Raw genomic sequence first — 15,274 nt, 5'->3', positions numbered from 1 at the left:
TTAGCTCAGTCAAATGTAGCAAGTAATTTCTCTCATTACTTTTATTTGGAGCATACACATTCACAAGCATAAACCTGGAGTGATCCAGCACAAAGGATAAAGTGGCTAGATATCCCTGCACGTCCTCAATGAATACGACAGAGGTGGTTTTCAGCACAGGATGCAAAAATAATGCAATTCCTGCAGTCATGGAATCTTTATCGCTAAAGAAAAGTTTCTCTTTCAACAGCTGCCTCCGCTCGGCATGATAATTCAAGGAACTAACTGTAAGTTTCCTGAAGCAGGACAATCCGCAGCTTCAATCTCTTTATCAAAGACTTAACCTGGAGTTTACGCCCTAAGGCTCCTACCCCTTCCATTAATATTTATACTCCCAAAACGCACATCAGCCATGTGAAAGGAGGAGTTAGTCCTTCAATTCCTTCTGGATTTTCTTTAAATCGTTCTGGGCTTTCTTAATCTAATTTTTTAACCAATATTTATTGGTGACTCTAAAAACTGACTCATCCGGACTCCGAATAATTTCCTTGATTTCCCAGGCTGAATTAATATTAGTGACGGTGGAAAGAGGAGACCAGTCCTGAAGTGTGAAAAAAAATTGGTTTTTTAACTTTTAATAATCGGGAATACGCAAAGCGTGAATGTAGAAGTTGGTCACACTTTATGACCCGTGAATTCCGCGGGTTCCGCGAATGTCGGGGTCCGACAGTATATTATTCACGACTTTCTGGAAAACATCAACACAAGATATTATGTAAGTAAAATAATGGATTATTTAGAAATCAAACCCGAACTTCAGATAAACTTGAGTTTCGAAAAAGAAAATTGTTAAAAATTAGATGATTTATTTTCGAAATATATAAATTAATTTTTTTTTTCCTGTCTGGGAGAGTAAGATAAAATTTAACAACAATAAAAAAAATTCCAGATTCATTAAGATGTATAATAGTTGGCTCAAGCAAATGTGGAAAATATGCTCCAACATTTTTGGATTATGAGAAATTAATAATTTTCACAAAGTCAAGTTTTCAATCAAGCTCTGTCTGCGATATGTTCCCCCCCCCCCGCCCCCTCCCAATATTTCCGCAGGGCACCCAAGGTCCGCCAGCAACCCCCTTCTGGTAAAACTACCAAAATCACGAATCACTGCTCACCTTCACTCTTTTATTCCACTTTTTTCCCGGCTTTGGAATAAACTCCCACACTCTCTTCAATCCCACTCTTCCCTCAACCTCAAGGTCTTCAAAACAGCCGTTCACCACCACAGCTTATCTTTCCCCGTCCAATACCATGATCTTTTCTACCCCCACTAATTCAGCCCAAACCCACCTCCTTCCAATTCCCTGCTTTCCTTCCTGAAAGTCCCTGTAGTGTCCATCTTGTTTACCCCATGTTCCCCACCTCATCCCTCTCCCTTCCACAGATCTCCTCATGTCCCTGTTTCCCACTGTTTTGTCCTTCACTCTCCCACCCCTCTTGTCTCCTCCTCCTCTTATTGTACATTCTGTGTTCACTCTTATACAAGCCTTAACATTGTACAGGGTGGCCATAAAGTCTGGAAACATAGGCGAATATACATTATATTATAAATGGTTTCTTGACATTACATTACAATACATGATATGTTCAATGATATTGCATGATATCTTCAATGTATTGTCCCTCATGAGAAATGCACAGTTCAATTTGATGTGCAAAATTACAATGAACATGGTACATTAATGCAGCATTCCCATCAATCCCTGCACATGCATCCGTGATGCATAGCCTCAGATGATTTGTGTCTCTGATTTTCACTGAATAAACCTGCGCCTTCAGCATACTCTAGAAGAAATAATCAAGGGGATTCAGATGTAGCTGTTATCCGTCGATATGACCAGCCCTCGCGTCCACTTAGCAGTATTGTTGCGGGGCCGGGCGTCGGCTGCAAGCACGACCGCTAGGTGGAGCAGTAGAGTCGGCTCGACCGATCGCCCGGAATTTAGATCGTACTTTTTCGGAAAACTCCGAAAACTACGGATCCCTTTCGGACCAAAGTTCGCCAATAGATAGACCACGTGGGGTAGGGTCGATTGCCAATTTAAATTTACCTAAATACCCACGTGGTCCAAACTACTGGGGAAATTCACCTTCGATGGCACCCGTACAGAACGAGCCGCTTAGCGTACTCGAAACGCGTGCGACCCTAGCGGTTTATCGCCAAGATCCGTCGGTCCAAATGTCCCGTTACAGCGGCAACAGCCTGGCTAATTTCCCAACATGCAGCACGCAAAGCCAATGGAGGAAAGGACACGAACGAGCAGATACATTTCACAAATGGGGCTGTTTATTTACAATAATTATAGAGAAACGAGGAGAGTACCAAAGAGCAGAGTTAAACCGATTAAAGAAATGCACGTATATATCGCACGGCACTTATACAATTCCTACTTAACTGACTGTCACCACAAACACACATACGCACACACCCAAAGAATCGGACCAAAATGGTCTTTATTCGGACCTCCAGCCCGGAGGACAGTCGAGCTGGAGGGGAGAGTCTGTTTGACCTTTCCGCCTCGTGCGGTCTTCAAGAACCAGGTCCTCGGGGCAGAACTGGACCCCCAGCACGATCCAGACGCCCTCACAACCAGGCTCCAGGCGAACGAGGTCGGCAGGGTGAAAGCTGGCAGGAGAAGACCCTCCGGTGCACCGACCACTCCGTGCGCAGACGCTTTTGCACTCCACCATCTTGCGCACAGATAGATGTTCCTCGTTCCAGAACCCCCACCCCTCCTTTTTGTGCTAAGGCGCAAGAGACCTCCTTTTGTCGCCACTCGCCTCCTCATTGGACGGTCCGTTCTCGGATGACTCGTCGCGGCCTCCCGATTGGCCGGAGCCGAACACTCTATCTGGCAAAGGCGGAGCCAGCCTGAGATGCTGAGCTTCCTGGTTGGACAAGGAGCACGCTCCTGTCCTTTTGGGCAGAGTCTCGATCTGAGGTGATGGAAATCTCCACCCCCGTACGTGATCGGACACACGTAGAAATGGCGTCGAGCAGAGCGAGGGAAAGATGACGCTGGTGTTGATGGTGGTGTAAAAATAAACAAAAAGAAAGCCTGACTATTAAAATAACTCCACGGCACAGGAACATTTAATTACCCATTAGACTATGGTCGGGACCCGAACTGGCAACATGTACTTACCGATATAACTGATCTATAGGACCTGTATGTTGAGTGCAGTAAACTTCCAAATCTGCAACAGTATCACCTCACCTTTTTACAGACTCGTCCCGAGTCGTCAAATTTGCGTGTGACCAACATGTGTAAGTTCTCCTTTTGTACGATTTACCTTCGGATCCCTGAGTGTGACATTTTTTATACGTGTCCCAAAAATAAATAACCTCATGCGTTGTGTAACTGAACTATCAGATTCACACAGACAACTTAACTACATTGCCGGCGCTAAGACAAACACACTTATTGGTTAAACTTGTTTACAATTTTTACCTTAACTAATATTTCCACTAACCATGGCCCAGGACATGTCATCTGTGGGAAGAAGGCATGGCAAAGTTAGTCATTTTGTTTGTGGGTGAGTGCTCCGCAACTGAAGGTCAGTTGTCCTCAGGCCTGCTCAAAAGGTCCCCCTTGAGTATTTCAGTGAAACTTCTTCTTTTCATTCTTTCATACCCCCAGCTGCTGGAGGCAACTCACCCTACATGGCATGCCATGTGCCGTCCCACAGGCCATTTGAAGAGGTAGTCAGGCTGCCCAATGCAGTCCCTGGCTCCTCCCTGAAATGAACTGGATGGAACTGGACTGGATGCAAGAAACGGTGCACGGGCTGCTCAATGCAGTCACCGTGGTGTGGCTGCCTGCAGGGCAGTCCTTGCAAAACACTGGATGATCCTGGCGCACATGGTGATGGTGACACAGGGGCAATGCAAATAAGGACTAGCAGGCATGGGGTTATGGCAGAGGCAGGCAAATGAGGCATGGCAAGGCAAACTCCATGCGGAACAGGCGATACAGCACAACGGGCCGGCAGGTGAAGCTGGCCGGCCTCTGGTCTCGTTCCGTGTTGGTCTGGAGGGAGTGCGGTGGTGCCGGCCACTCTGAAAACGGGCTCGGACCTACCCTAGTGTCTCCCCCCAACCTACCGCCTTTGCCCGTCTCTGTCCATACCCACTCCCTTAATTTGCAACACAAAACAAATTTAGCCCCTTTCTATATTTTTTATGAACTTTTTTTTTCCTTTTACTATTCCGTCTACCTAACCCACTTTGTCTTTGTCCGGCTAACCTATCCTGTCAACCTAGCCTACTCCCATCCCCTACGTTCCCTTTCAGGAGGGGAATAAGGAGAGACTAGCGTCCTGTCTCGAGGCCCAACAAAGACTCAGAATGGCCTCCTTCCGATTTACCATCTCGCAAATGGGATCGGGCCAATTCCTAACAGAGTCTGGAGACCCCCTCTGGGGCCGGTCCGACTCGATGTTATCGTCCCTCAGCTCTGCGACTTGTATCACTGGGGTGCAATCTGCCACCTTCGTGCCCCGTCCAATAGTGCGTGGTTCCGTGCTGACATTTATTACCAGGACGGGCACGATAGGCCCGTCGGTATTTACCAGGATGTGGCCCACGACTAAACCCGGGGTCGATTGCCCCGCCAGTAGTTCGGCCAGGCCGCAGGAGCCCTGCCAGGTTGGGTGTGCCCGCCGCTGGGCCGGGATTACTGCCTCGGCACCTGGGGGAATGACCATGGAGTCGGGAGCCTCCAGCTCCACCCTTTCATCCGTGCTCATGCCCCCCAACGGAAACTCCTCACCACCCAACTGCATGACTCCTCGGCCTAAGTCGATTTTACAACCATCGGCAGTCAGCACATCCAACCCTATTAGACATGGGTCGCACACCTCCGCCACCCAAACCTCTATTTTTATTTTCACCGTGCCCAATTTAAGGGTCACGAAACCACGCCCTGTGATGTGGGCCGTTGCCCCATTAGCTAGCTGCAAACTATGATTTTGCAGACGGTGGATCTCATCCCACCCGTCCACACTCGAATTATGAAGCACAGGGCTGATGATTGTGGCGCTTACCCCTGTGTCCACAACGGCGTCTACCCCTATGCCGGCAATTTTGCACCGAATTGTCAAACTACCAGTGCCAATTTGGCCACAATAGATGACCTGTCGCAGCTCTGAGGGCTCTTCCCCATCTGGGTCTGCCTAACACAGCCCTATATGTTTGGCACTCATTAGTTTCCCTGGGACTGGCGGGGGGGCGGGGGGGTGGTGTTGGGACCCGGCTATTCCGATTTGCACGGGGTGGAGTTGGTGGTCTGGGGGGGCTAGGGCCTTTCCATGCGCGGAGCCCTCCACCGCCGCTGCAGGTGGCTCACCTGGCCACATTTAAAACACCTCACCGGGTAAGGTGCATGCCACCGGTAGTTCAAATTATACCCCCCCTCATTCCGAATTGGGGTATCTGTTGATGGCCCACCATGCGTCCGCCCATGAGCCGCCTGCCATGGCCCAGACCCCGCTAACCGGCGGTCGACCATGTCCTTGGGACTATACCCATGAGCTCCACTCGGGAGCCAAGACTGTGCTGTGTCACGTGATTGGGTTTTCGTATATCATGCCTCGCCCGCTAGGGGTGGTAAGACTGTGCTTCTGGTCACGCAATAAAGCGGAGTAGATGGTGGCCCGCGTGCTTCTTGCGTCCCACCGCACCTCGTACACACTAGTTGGCTGACGAGGATGGGTGCATACGGACTTATGCCCGTTTTCGACGGGGACGACTTCGAATTGTTTTCGGAGCAATTGGAATGCTATTTCCACGCGAACGATGTGGTCGACGAGAGCAAGCAGAAGTCGATCTTGCTCGCTTCGCTTTCGCCGGAGCATTATCGGCTGCTGGGTGATTTAGTGGCACCGAACAGGCCCCGGGATGACGGGCTGGCGTTTCGGGACATTGTGGAGAAAATGAAAGCACACATGGCGGTTGAGCAGACTCGCGGGGATGTTCGAGCCATCACCGGCCACGCGGGGTCGCGAGCACCCCGGGACGCGCGCACGACCTTCGATGCGGGTCGGACGTCGCCGCGCGGCCACGCGTGCGGCGGGGTGACCCCGCGGACATGCTTGGGATGTGGAGGTCGACACCTGCGCCGTGCATGCCCGTATAAAGGCAACGTGTGTTTGAATTGTCACAAGGTGGGTCATTTGGCGCGTGTGTGCCGTGGGGCGTCGGCCACCGTTAAAGTCGTGGACGGCGATGTGCGACGTGACTCGGGGCGGAACCAGTGGCCGTTGCGGAGCCTGTTTTCAGTTGGCCCGACGACGGCGCGCCCGATGACGGTGGAAGTCGAAGTGAACGAAACGCCGATCACGTTCCAGGTCAATACGGGAGCAGCGGTGTCGCTCATCGGCGAACAGACCGCGCGTAGGCTCAACGGCTTGAAGCTTATCAGGTCAAACCTCGCGCTGTTCACGTACATCCGCGAGAAGATAACGCCAGTCGGGATGGCAGACGTGTCTGTGCGGTACCAAGGCCAGGTCGCCACGCTTCGGGTGTACGTCGTACGGGGGAGGGGGCCGTCTCTCCTCGGCCGAGATTGGATGACCCGCATCAGGCTAGACTGGGCCGCAGTTCACCTTGTGCAACCCGTGCCGAGCCAGTGGGAGGATCAGTTGGAGGAGATTCTTCAAAGACATCAAGGGTTGTTTAGAGACGACCTTGGAAAACTCAAGGGCAGGGAGGCGAAACTCTTCTTGAAGGAGGGGGTGGTTCCTTGGTTTTGTAAACCGCGTCCGGTGCCGTATGCCCTGCGGGACAAGGTCAAGGGTGAACTGGATAGGCTGGAGGCCCGTGGAGTGATCGAACGGGTGTCATGCTCGGATTGGGCCACCCCGGTTGTCACGGTGCTGAAACGGAATGGGGACGTCAGATTGTGCGGGGACTTCAAATCCACAGTTAACCCGGGGCTCAGCGTGGAGCAATATCCATTGCCGTCAATCGATGAAATATATGCGCGATTGGCGGGGAGTCAATACTTCACGAAGCTAGACCTGCGTGATGCATATTTTCACCTGCCGATGGATCCCGGGAGTAGCGAGCTTTTGACAATCAACACGTGTCAAGGACTCTATCGATATACCCGACTCTGTTTTGGGATTGCTTCGGCCCCAGCTTTGTGGCAGAAAGCCATGGATCAGGTTTGCATTGGCCTGCCCGCTCAGACCTACCTGGACGATGTACTCATTGCGGGGAAAACGGCGGACGAGCATCTGGCGAACATTGCCCGAGTGCTGACGAAGCTAGAAGCGTGCGGCCTGCACTTAAACAGGGACAAGTGCACGTTCTTCAAGCAGCGCTTGGAATACCTCGGGCACATCATCACGCCGGAGGGGCTGTTGAAAGGTCCTCGGAAGGTGGAGGCGATTCAGCGCATGCCACCGCCTCGCGACAAGACGCAGCTGCGCTCGTTCATTGGCAGGGCCCAGTATTACCAAAGGTTCGTGCGCGGGCTCAGCTCACAACTTGCGCCGTTGACGCGGTTGCTCAAGAAGGACGAGCGCTGGGTTTTGGGGCCTGCACACCAGGCGGCGTTCGACCGCGTCAAGCGGCTGCTCACAGAGGATACGGTCCTCGTGCACTACGAGCCTGCGTGTCCGCTCCTATTGGCATGCGACAGCTCTGCATATGGCATCGGGGCAGTGCTCTCCCACAGGATGGACGATGGTTCCGAGCGGCCTGTTTGTTTTGCCTCCCGGACCCTGTCCACAGCAGATCACGGATATGCCCAGATTGAGCGTGAGGCTCAGCCTCGTCTGGGGTGTGCGGAGGTTTCATCAATATCTGCTGGGGCGGCATTTCACTTTACAGACGGATCACAAACCGCTTCAATTCATCCTGAAACCCGAACGCGGGGTGCCGGTGGTAGCAGCCGCGCGAATACAGCGGTGGTGTCTGTTTCTGGGTGCTTACGATTATGATATTCAGTTCCGAAGCACCGAGAAGCATGCTAACTGCGACGGGCTCTCACGCTTGCCGTGTGCGGAGGGTCCAGCTGCGTCTGAGTTGGGCGACCGGGTCGATGTGTTCGCGCTGGACCAGGTCCAAAGCGGGCCGGTCATGGCCAGGCAGGTCGCGGTGGAGTCGGCTCGTGATCCGGTGCTTGCCCGTGTCGTCCAGGCAATTTCTACGGGGAATTGGAGCGATCTGCCTTCGACACCGGCATTTCAACTTTTCACGTCACGCGCAGCGGAGCTGTCGTTGGTCCAACGGTGCATAATGTGGGGAATGAGGACCGTGATTCCACCGAGGTTCAGGCAGCGGTATTTGGAAGAACTGCATGTCAGTCACCTGGGCATCGTGAAGACCAAGAGTCTTGCTCGTAGCCTGTTGTGGTGGCCGGGGTTGGACAAAGACATCGAGCAGTTGGTTAAGCGTTGCGCCACGTGCCAGACAGATGCTGATAACCCGCGTCGATAACCCGGGGTGTTGCACCTGTGCAGACGGTGGTCGATGTCTTTTTGCTCCATTACAGGAACGCAGTTCATCCTGTCACGGGTGATTCGCCTGCCATTCGTCTCTATGGACGGGCTTTGCGGTCCAGGCTGGATTTGCTGCGACCTGGAGGGTCGGGAGTGGGGCAATGTCGCGTCCGACGCGGCTGCGCAGCTTCGAGGTGGGGCAGCGAGTGATGGTACGCAATTATTTCCACGGTTCCAAATGGGTGCCGGCGGTGGTCTCTGTGGTGCTGGGGCCGGCGAATTGCATGGTGCGGACTGATGGTGGGGATGTGTGGAAGCGGCACGTGGACCAGATGCATGATCGCTGTTCAGCGTCACCCCCCCCACACCTCCCCGAGCCGAGCGTTGCGGGGCCCCCACCGGTAGTCTCGCCGGCACCTGACGTTGTATCGCCGGGGCTGGCTGGGCCGGCGCCGAGGGGGTCTTCGCCTAATGCCGTCCTACCCGGGTACGTCGAGCAGGCTGGGCAGTCGGGGGTAGCTGGTGTTGCGGAAAGTGCGAGTCCGGCGAGGGTGTCACCTCGACCGAGCCGGGAGGCATCTGAGCCTGGACTGTCTGGTGGCGCTGCCCGTCCGAGGCGGGTCAGGGTGCGGCCGCGGTACTTGGAGGATTATGAGTGTTGATGGGTTTCCGATGGTCATGTTGTGATTATCCGTTCGTTATGTGACGGGTCATTTTACGGGGGGAGGAGTGTGCTGTGTCACGTGATTGGGTTTTCGTATATCATGCCTCGCCCGCTAGGGGTGGTAAGACTGTGCTTCTGGTCGCGCAATAAAGCGGAGTAGATGGTGGCCCGCGTGCTTCTTGCGTCCCACCGCACCTCGTACACACTAAAGACCAACCCCGGCTCCCGGTGCATGGTTGTCCACGGGGCCCACCTGCCGGACCGCCAATGCATGTCGCTCAGCTCCTCGAGCCAGCAGCTTTGCTGCCTCCCATCGGGCGGCAGCGTCGGCCACCTTCTGGAGGTTCTCCGGGCGAAATGTGGTCAGCAGGGCCCCGGTGTCAGTGCCCGCAAGAGCCTGGATAAAATAGTCCAGGGCAAGGTCTTCCTGGTACAGCGACGCCATGTTCGCATGTGCGATCCCCACCACGCGGTGAATGTCGTATGCCAAATCTCCCATCTTTTCATGGGGCTGTCGTTTGCGCCCACTGAGCTGAGCTTTAACAAGCACGCTCTGCTGTTCCACTCCAAATCGGTTATTTAGGGCTGAACGAAGGCCTTCCAACGTTATCCCTCCCGGGGGCATCATGGTCAGGACCTCGGCCACCGCACCACGCAGTGCCGCCACAAGGTGGATCCCACTCTCGTCCACGCCCCAGCCATTACCCCTGGCCACGTGGTCAAATTGGGCCATATACGCCCTCAGGTCAGTCTTCCCGTCATACGGAGCCAGTGGCACCGTCCGGCCTCCCGGGTTCCGAACCCCACTCACCAGTTCCTGAGGGGCAAATGGAGGGACGGACCCCCCGGATTCCAGCGGTGCCTTACCCCCGCGGAGCCCGAGCCATTCACCCGGGGGATTTATCACCCCCGTCTGGATCGGTGCACACCCCGCACCGTCCTGCGTACTCCCCCATGCCATCCCGCTCGCATTCCGCATACACTCGGGAACAATCATACTGGGGGCCTGTATTAGGCCAAGAGACCCCGGACTCTCTGCCCCCCCCAACTCGGTATGCACGCCCCCGCGTCATGCAACCCTCCTTCCTTGTTCGGTGACACCGGACTCACCTGGTTACGATCCGCTTCGTGGGAGCGTATTTTCTCCCTCTATTCCTTAAGGAGGCCATCCTGCTTCTTGCATCGGGTCTCAATACATTCCACCAATTCTGTTTTTATATCCCTTACCTTCCCCTCCATTCGTGCCTGCTCGTCTTTTACCATTATCCAGTTCATCCCTTACCTGCCCTATTTCCCCTTGTGTCTCTACTAATTCCTCCTTTGCCAATTTCAACCCTTCTTTTGTCTCGTCCATATGTTTTTCTAAACGTTCTCCCAGTTCCCGCGTCTCCGTCTCTACTCTTTGTCCCAATTCTTCCACTATCCCCGTCATCTCTTCGTGTCTCGCCCTGCACCCTTCTTTTACGGCCTCTAATTCACCCCTCGTTTGCTGCTGGCTTTATCTTAGTCCTTCTGTTGCCGTCGCGTTCTTCTTCATTTCCCTCTTTAGTTGCCCTTGTCCTTATTTTACCTCTTTCATCCCTTGTCCTAGTTTGTCCACCTCCCGTCCAACCGTCATTTTTTTTTGTCACGTCCTCCTTGCCCGCCTCCATCGCGGACCACACACCTTTTACACTCCCTCTCAACTCAGCCATCTCTCCCCGTACAGTGCCGATCTCCTCTGCCATTTTGACTTTCACCTCCTCCATTTCCGTCCTCATTGTCTCTTGCCCTGTCTGGAGGCTCAACCCCATGCTCTGTATTTCATCCCACTGCGTTTGCATATCGCCCCTCAGTTCCTGCATATTTGCATCCATATCGCCCCTCAGCGTTTGCATATTTGCATCCATCTTCTTGTTTGTTGTTTGTAAATCACCCCTCATCGCATCCATTTTGTTTTCCATTATTTATGCATTTTCTTTCAGCATTGCCATCAACTGGCCCACGTCAAATGGACTAGGCGGAGCCGATTCGGCAAGGATCGGGGGGGGGGGGAATTTGACGGTGGGGGAGGGGGCGCTCTTGCGCCGCCGTTCCCACTACGACCTCTCGGTCCGGTTGTGGGGGATGGTCAACCTGGAGGGCGGTGTCCTGTACGGTGGTTTCGTCCTGGGCCATAGATTTGTCTTACACTACACTACCACTACCCACCTGCCTCAGCTCATCTTGATTCAGCATGTTGCGTACTGGGAATAATTAAATAACGCTCGCAATTTGGGGGAACGGGGGGGGGGGGTTTTCGCTCCCTACACCCCTGATCCGACCCGTGAATTTTGTGGAGACGGAGGGGTACGAGTCCCGTTCCTGAACACCAATGTTGCGGGGCCGGGCATCGGCTGCGAGCACGACCGCTAGATGGAGCAGTAGAGTCGGCTCAACCGATCGCTCGGAATTTAGATCGTACTTTTTCGGAGAACTCCGAAAAGTACGGGTCCCTTTCGGACCGAAGTTCGTCAATAGGTAGACCACGTGGGGTAGGGTTGATTGCCAATTTCAATTTACCTAAATACCCACGTGGTCCAAACTACCGGGGAAATTCACCCTCGACGGCACCCGTACGGAACGAGCCGGTTAGCGTACTCGAACCGCGTGCGACCCAATCGGTTTATTGCCGAGATCCGTCCGTCCAAATGTCCCGTTACAGCGGCAACAGCCTGGCTAATTTCCCAACACGTAGCATGCTAAGCCAATGGAGGAAAGAACATGAACGAGCAGATACATTTCACAAATGGGGCTGTTTATTTACAATATAATAATGATCAGGGAACGAGGAGAGCACCAAAGAGCAGAGTTAAACTGATTAAAGAAATGCACGTATATACAGCACGGCACTTATACAATTTCCTACTTAACTGACTGGCGCCACAAACACACATACGCACACACCTAAAGAATCGGACCAAAATGGTCTTTATTCGGACCTCCAGCCCGGAGGACAGTTGAGCTGGAGGAAAGAGTCTGTTTGACCTTTCCACCTCATGCGGTCTTCAAGGACCAGGTCCTCGGGGCAGAACTGGACCCCCAGCACGATCCAGACGATCCAGATGCCCTCACAACCGGGCTGCAGGCGAACGTAGTCGGCAGGGTGAAAGCTGGCAGGAGAAGACCCTCTGGTGCACCGACCACTCCGTGCGCAGATGCTTTTGCACTCCACCCCCTCGCGTGCAGATGTTCCTCATTCCAGAACCCCCACCCCTCCTTTTTGTGCTCAGGCACGAGAGACCTCCTTTTGTCTCCACTCGCCTCCTCATTGGACGGTCCTTTCTCGGACGACTCGTCGCGACCTCCCGATTGACCAGGGCCGAACACTCTATCTGGCTAAGGCGGAGCCAGCCTGAGGTGCTGAGCTTCCTGGTTGGTCAAGGAGCATGCCCCTGCCCTTCTGGGCGGAGTCTCGATCTGAGGTGATGGAAATCTCCGCCCCTGTACATGATCCGACACACATAGACAATGGCGTTGAGCATAACAAGGGGAAGATGACACTGGCGTTGATGGTGGTGTAAAAATATACGAAAAGAAAACCTGACTATTAAAATAACTCCACAGCGCAGGAACATTTAATTACCCATTAGACTATGGTCGGGACCCGAACTGGCAACATGTACTTACCGATATAACTGATCTATAGGACCTGTATGTTGAGTGCAGTAAACTTCCAAATCTGCAACAGTATCACCTCAACGCGTTTGTCTTTCATCAAGGACATCTTCAAACTGTAACAGAATGACGTAATATTATCTCTGTTTCCAGACTTTATGGCCACCCTGTATATAAAAAAAGTAAATTTACAACAATTTGGATTCCGGGGGAATTACGCCTTCTGGGATATTCTTTCTGTGAACCAGGAACAAACAGATAAAAAAAATTAGACGAAGCTGATAATCCCAAACAGTGGAGTGGACCTATAAATACTGTTCATGAGGTTTGTATGAAACATGACTGATTATAGAAATAGCACTACATTGGATGAAAAACATGAAGTAGAGAGAGAAATGTTGTATAATTTGTCTTTCATACGAAGTTCAACGTTAAGAGAAAACGTGGATAGGTTTATAGTAAAAAAAAAAAGTTGATGCTCAATTAAAATTAGGGCTTGGTAATCCTGCCTCAAGAACTAGTTATAAAAACGATTAAGCTTTGATTATGTTATTAAAACTGAAGAGCAAACAGAAAGAGCATCAGCTATAGCACGAGCTGATGAATTATATAAACCAATAATCACAAAGTTCAAAAGAAGGAACGTCTTTTCCAAAGTGGCTGATTACATCTGGTCTGCTGACTTAATTGAACTCAATGATAATGGATACAAATATGCTTTAACCGTTATCGATTTAAGGTAAAGATATGCTTGGGTAGTTCCTTTGAAAAGTTAAAAAGTCAGCAGCACTCCAACGTTAACCTTCAAACAGATATTTAACAAAAGCAAAAGGGAGCAGAATAAAGTATGCACTGATGAAGGAAATGAGTTCAAAAAAAAAAAAACATTCATTAATTTCCTTAAGGATAATGGTATTACATGATACAGCACTTTAAATGAAGGAAAGGCAGTCATCATTGAGCGTTTTAATCATACTTTGAAATAGAGGTTGTACAAATATTTACAGAACTCGGACATCAGAAATGGGTATGGATACAAATATCGATTTTCCTCACGAGGGTAAGTGTATTTAGTGTTACGAGGGTAAGTGTATTTAGTGTTAAATACTGCACATGAGGGTTAGTGTATTTAGTGTTAAATACTGTACACGAAGGTTAGTGTATTGAGTGTTAAATACTGCACACGAAGGTTAGTGTATTGAGTGTTAAATACTGTACACAAGGATTAGTGTATTGAGTGTTAAATACTGTACACAAGGATTAGTGTATTTAGTGTTAAATACTGTACACGAGGATTAGTGTATTTAGTGTAAATACTGTACACGAGGGTTAGTGTATTTCGTGTTAAATACTGCACACGAGGGTTAGTGTATTTCATGTTAAATACTGGACACGAGGGTTAGTGTATTTAGTGCTAAATACTGGATGCGAGGGCGAGTGTATTTAGTGTTAAATACTGCACACGAGGGTTAGTGTATTTAGTATTAAATACTCTACACGAGGGTAAGTGTATTTAGTGTTAAATACTGCACACGAGAGTTAGTGTATTTAATGTCAAATACTGTACATGAAGGTTAGTCTATTTAGTGTTAATTACTGTGCACAAGGGCTAGTGTATTTAGCGTTAAATACTGCACACGAGGGTTAGTGTATTTTGTGTTAAATACTGCACACGAGGGTTAGTGTATTTAGTGTTAAATACTACACACGAGGGTTAGTGTTAAATACTGCACACGAGGGTTATTAGTGTATTTAGTGTTAAATACTGTACACGAGGGTTAGTGTTAAATACAGCACACGAGGGTTAGTGTATTTCGTGTTAAATACAGCACATGAGGGTTCGTGTATTTCGTGTTAAATACTGCACATGAGGATTAGTGTATTTCGTGTTAAATACTGTCCACGAGGGTTAGTGTATTTAGTGTTAAATGCTGTCCACGAGGGTTAATGTATTTCATGTTAAATACTGCACACGAGGGTTAGTTTATTTCGTGTTAAATACTGCACACGAAGGTTAGTGTATTTCGTGTTAAATGCAGCACACCAGGGTGAGTGTATTTCGTGTTAAATACTGCACCTCAGGCTTTGTGTATTTAGTGTTAAATACTGCACACGAGTGTTCGTGTTTTTGCTGTTAAATACTGTACACGAGGGTTAGTGTATTTAGTGTTAAATGCTGTCCACGAGGGTTAATGTAGTTCATGTTAAATACTGCACATGAGGGTTAGTGTATTTAGTGTTAAATACTGCACACAAGGGTTAGTGTTAAATACTGCACATGAGGGTTAATGTATTTCATGTTAAATACTGCACATGAGGGTTAGTGTATTTAGTGTTAAATACTGCACACGAGGGTTAGTGTTAAATACTGCACATGAGGGTTAGTGTATTTAATGTTAAATACTGCACACGAGGGTTAGTGTATTTCGTGTTAAATACTGCACACGAAGGTTAGTGTATTTCGTGTTAAATGCAGCACACCAGGGT

The 15,274-nt window shown here is 50.6% G+C and overlaps 2 protein-coding genes across 4 annotated transcripts in view; one reads left to right on the top strand and one right to left on the bottom strand.

The window, feature by feature from the left end:
• The window catches only part of LOC147013633 (uncharacterized), a 146,601-nt gene that overhangs the window by 30,044 nt on the left and 101,283 nt on the right, over positions 1 to 15,274 (top strand). The gene's annotated exons all lie outside the window — the stretch shown is intronic.
• Positions 8,500 to 13,253, bottom strand: LOC147013635 (uncharacterized). Its single transcript, XM_085855622.1, has 2 exons — positions 12,800 to 13,253; positions 8,500 to 12,613 (listed from the first exon to the last, which is right to left on the bottom strand). The coding sequence occupies exon 2, from the start codon at positions 10,146 to 10,148 to the stop codon at positions 9,357 to 9,359; it is 792 nt and encodes a 263-aa protein (XP_085711748.1). The 5' UTR covers positions 10,149 to 12,613; positions 12,800 to 13,253; the 3' UTR covers positions 8,500 to 9,356.

This window comes from Eptatretus burgeri, chromosome 14 (genome assembly GCF_056783735.1).
Source record: "Eptatretus burgeri isolate ZD-2024b chromosome 14, Ebu_testis_v1, whole genome shotgun sequence".
NCBI lineage: Eukaryota > Metazoa > Chordata > Myxini > Myxiniformes > Myxinidae > Eptatretus > Eptatretus burgeri.
The sequence above is the reverse complement of the archived record's forward strand: the minus strand, read 5'-3'. Positions and strand labels throughout refer to the sequence as shown.

What these genes read in the sequence shown, in the direction of transcription:
- LOC147013635 (XM_085855622.1), bottom strand. Translation starts at nt 10,148, where the DNA reads ATGATTGTTCCCGAGTGTATGCGGAATGCGAGCGGGATGGCATGGGGG.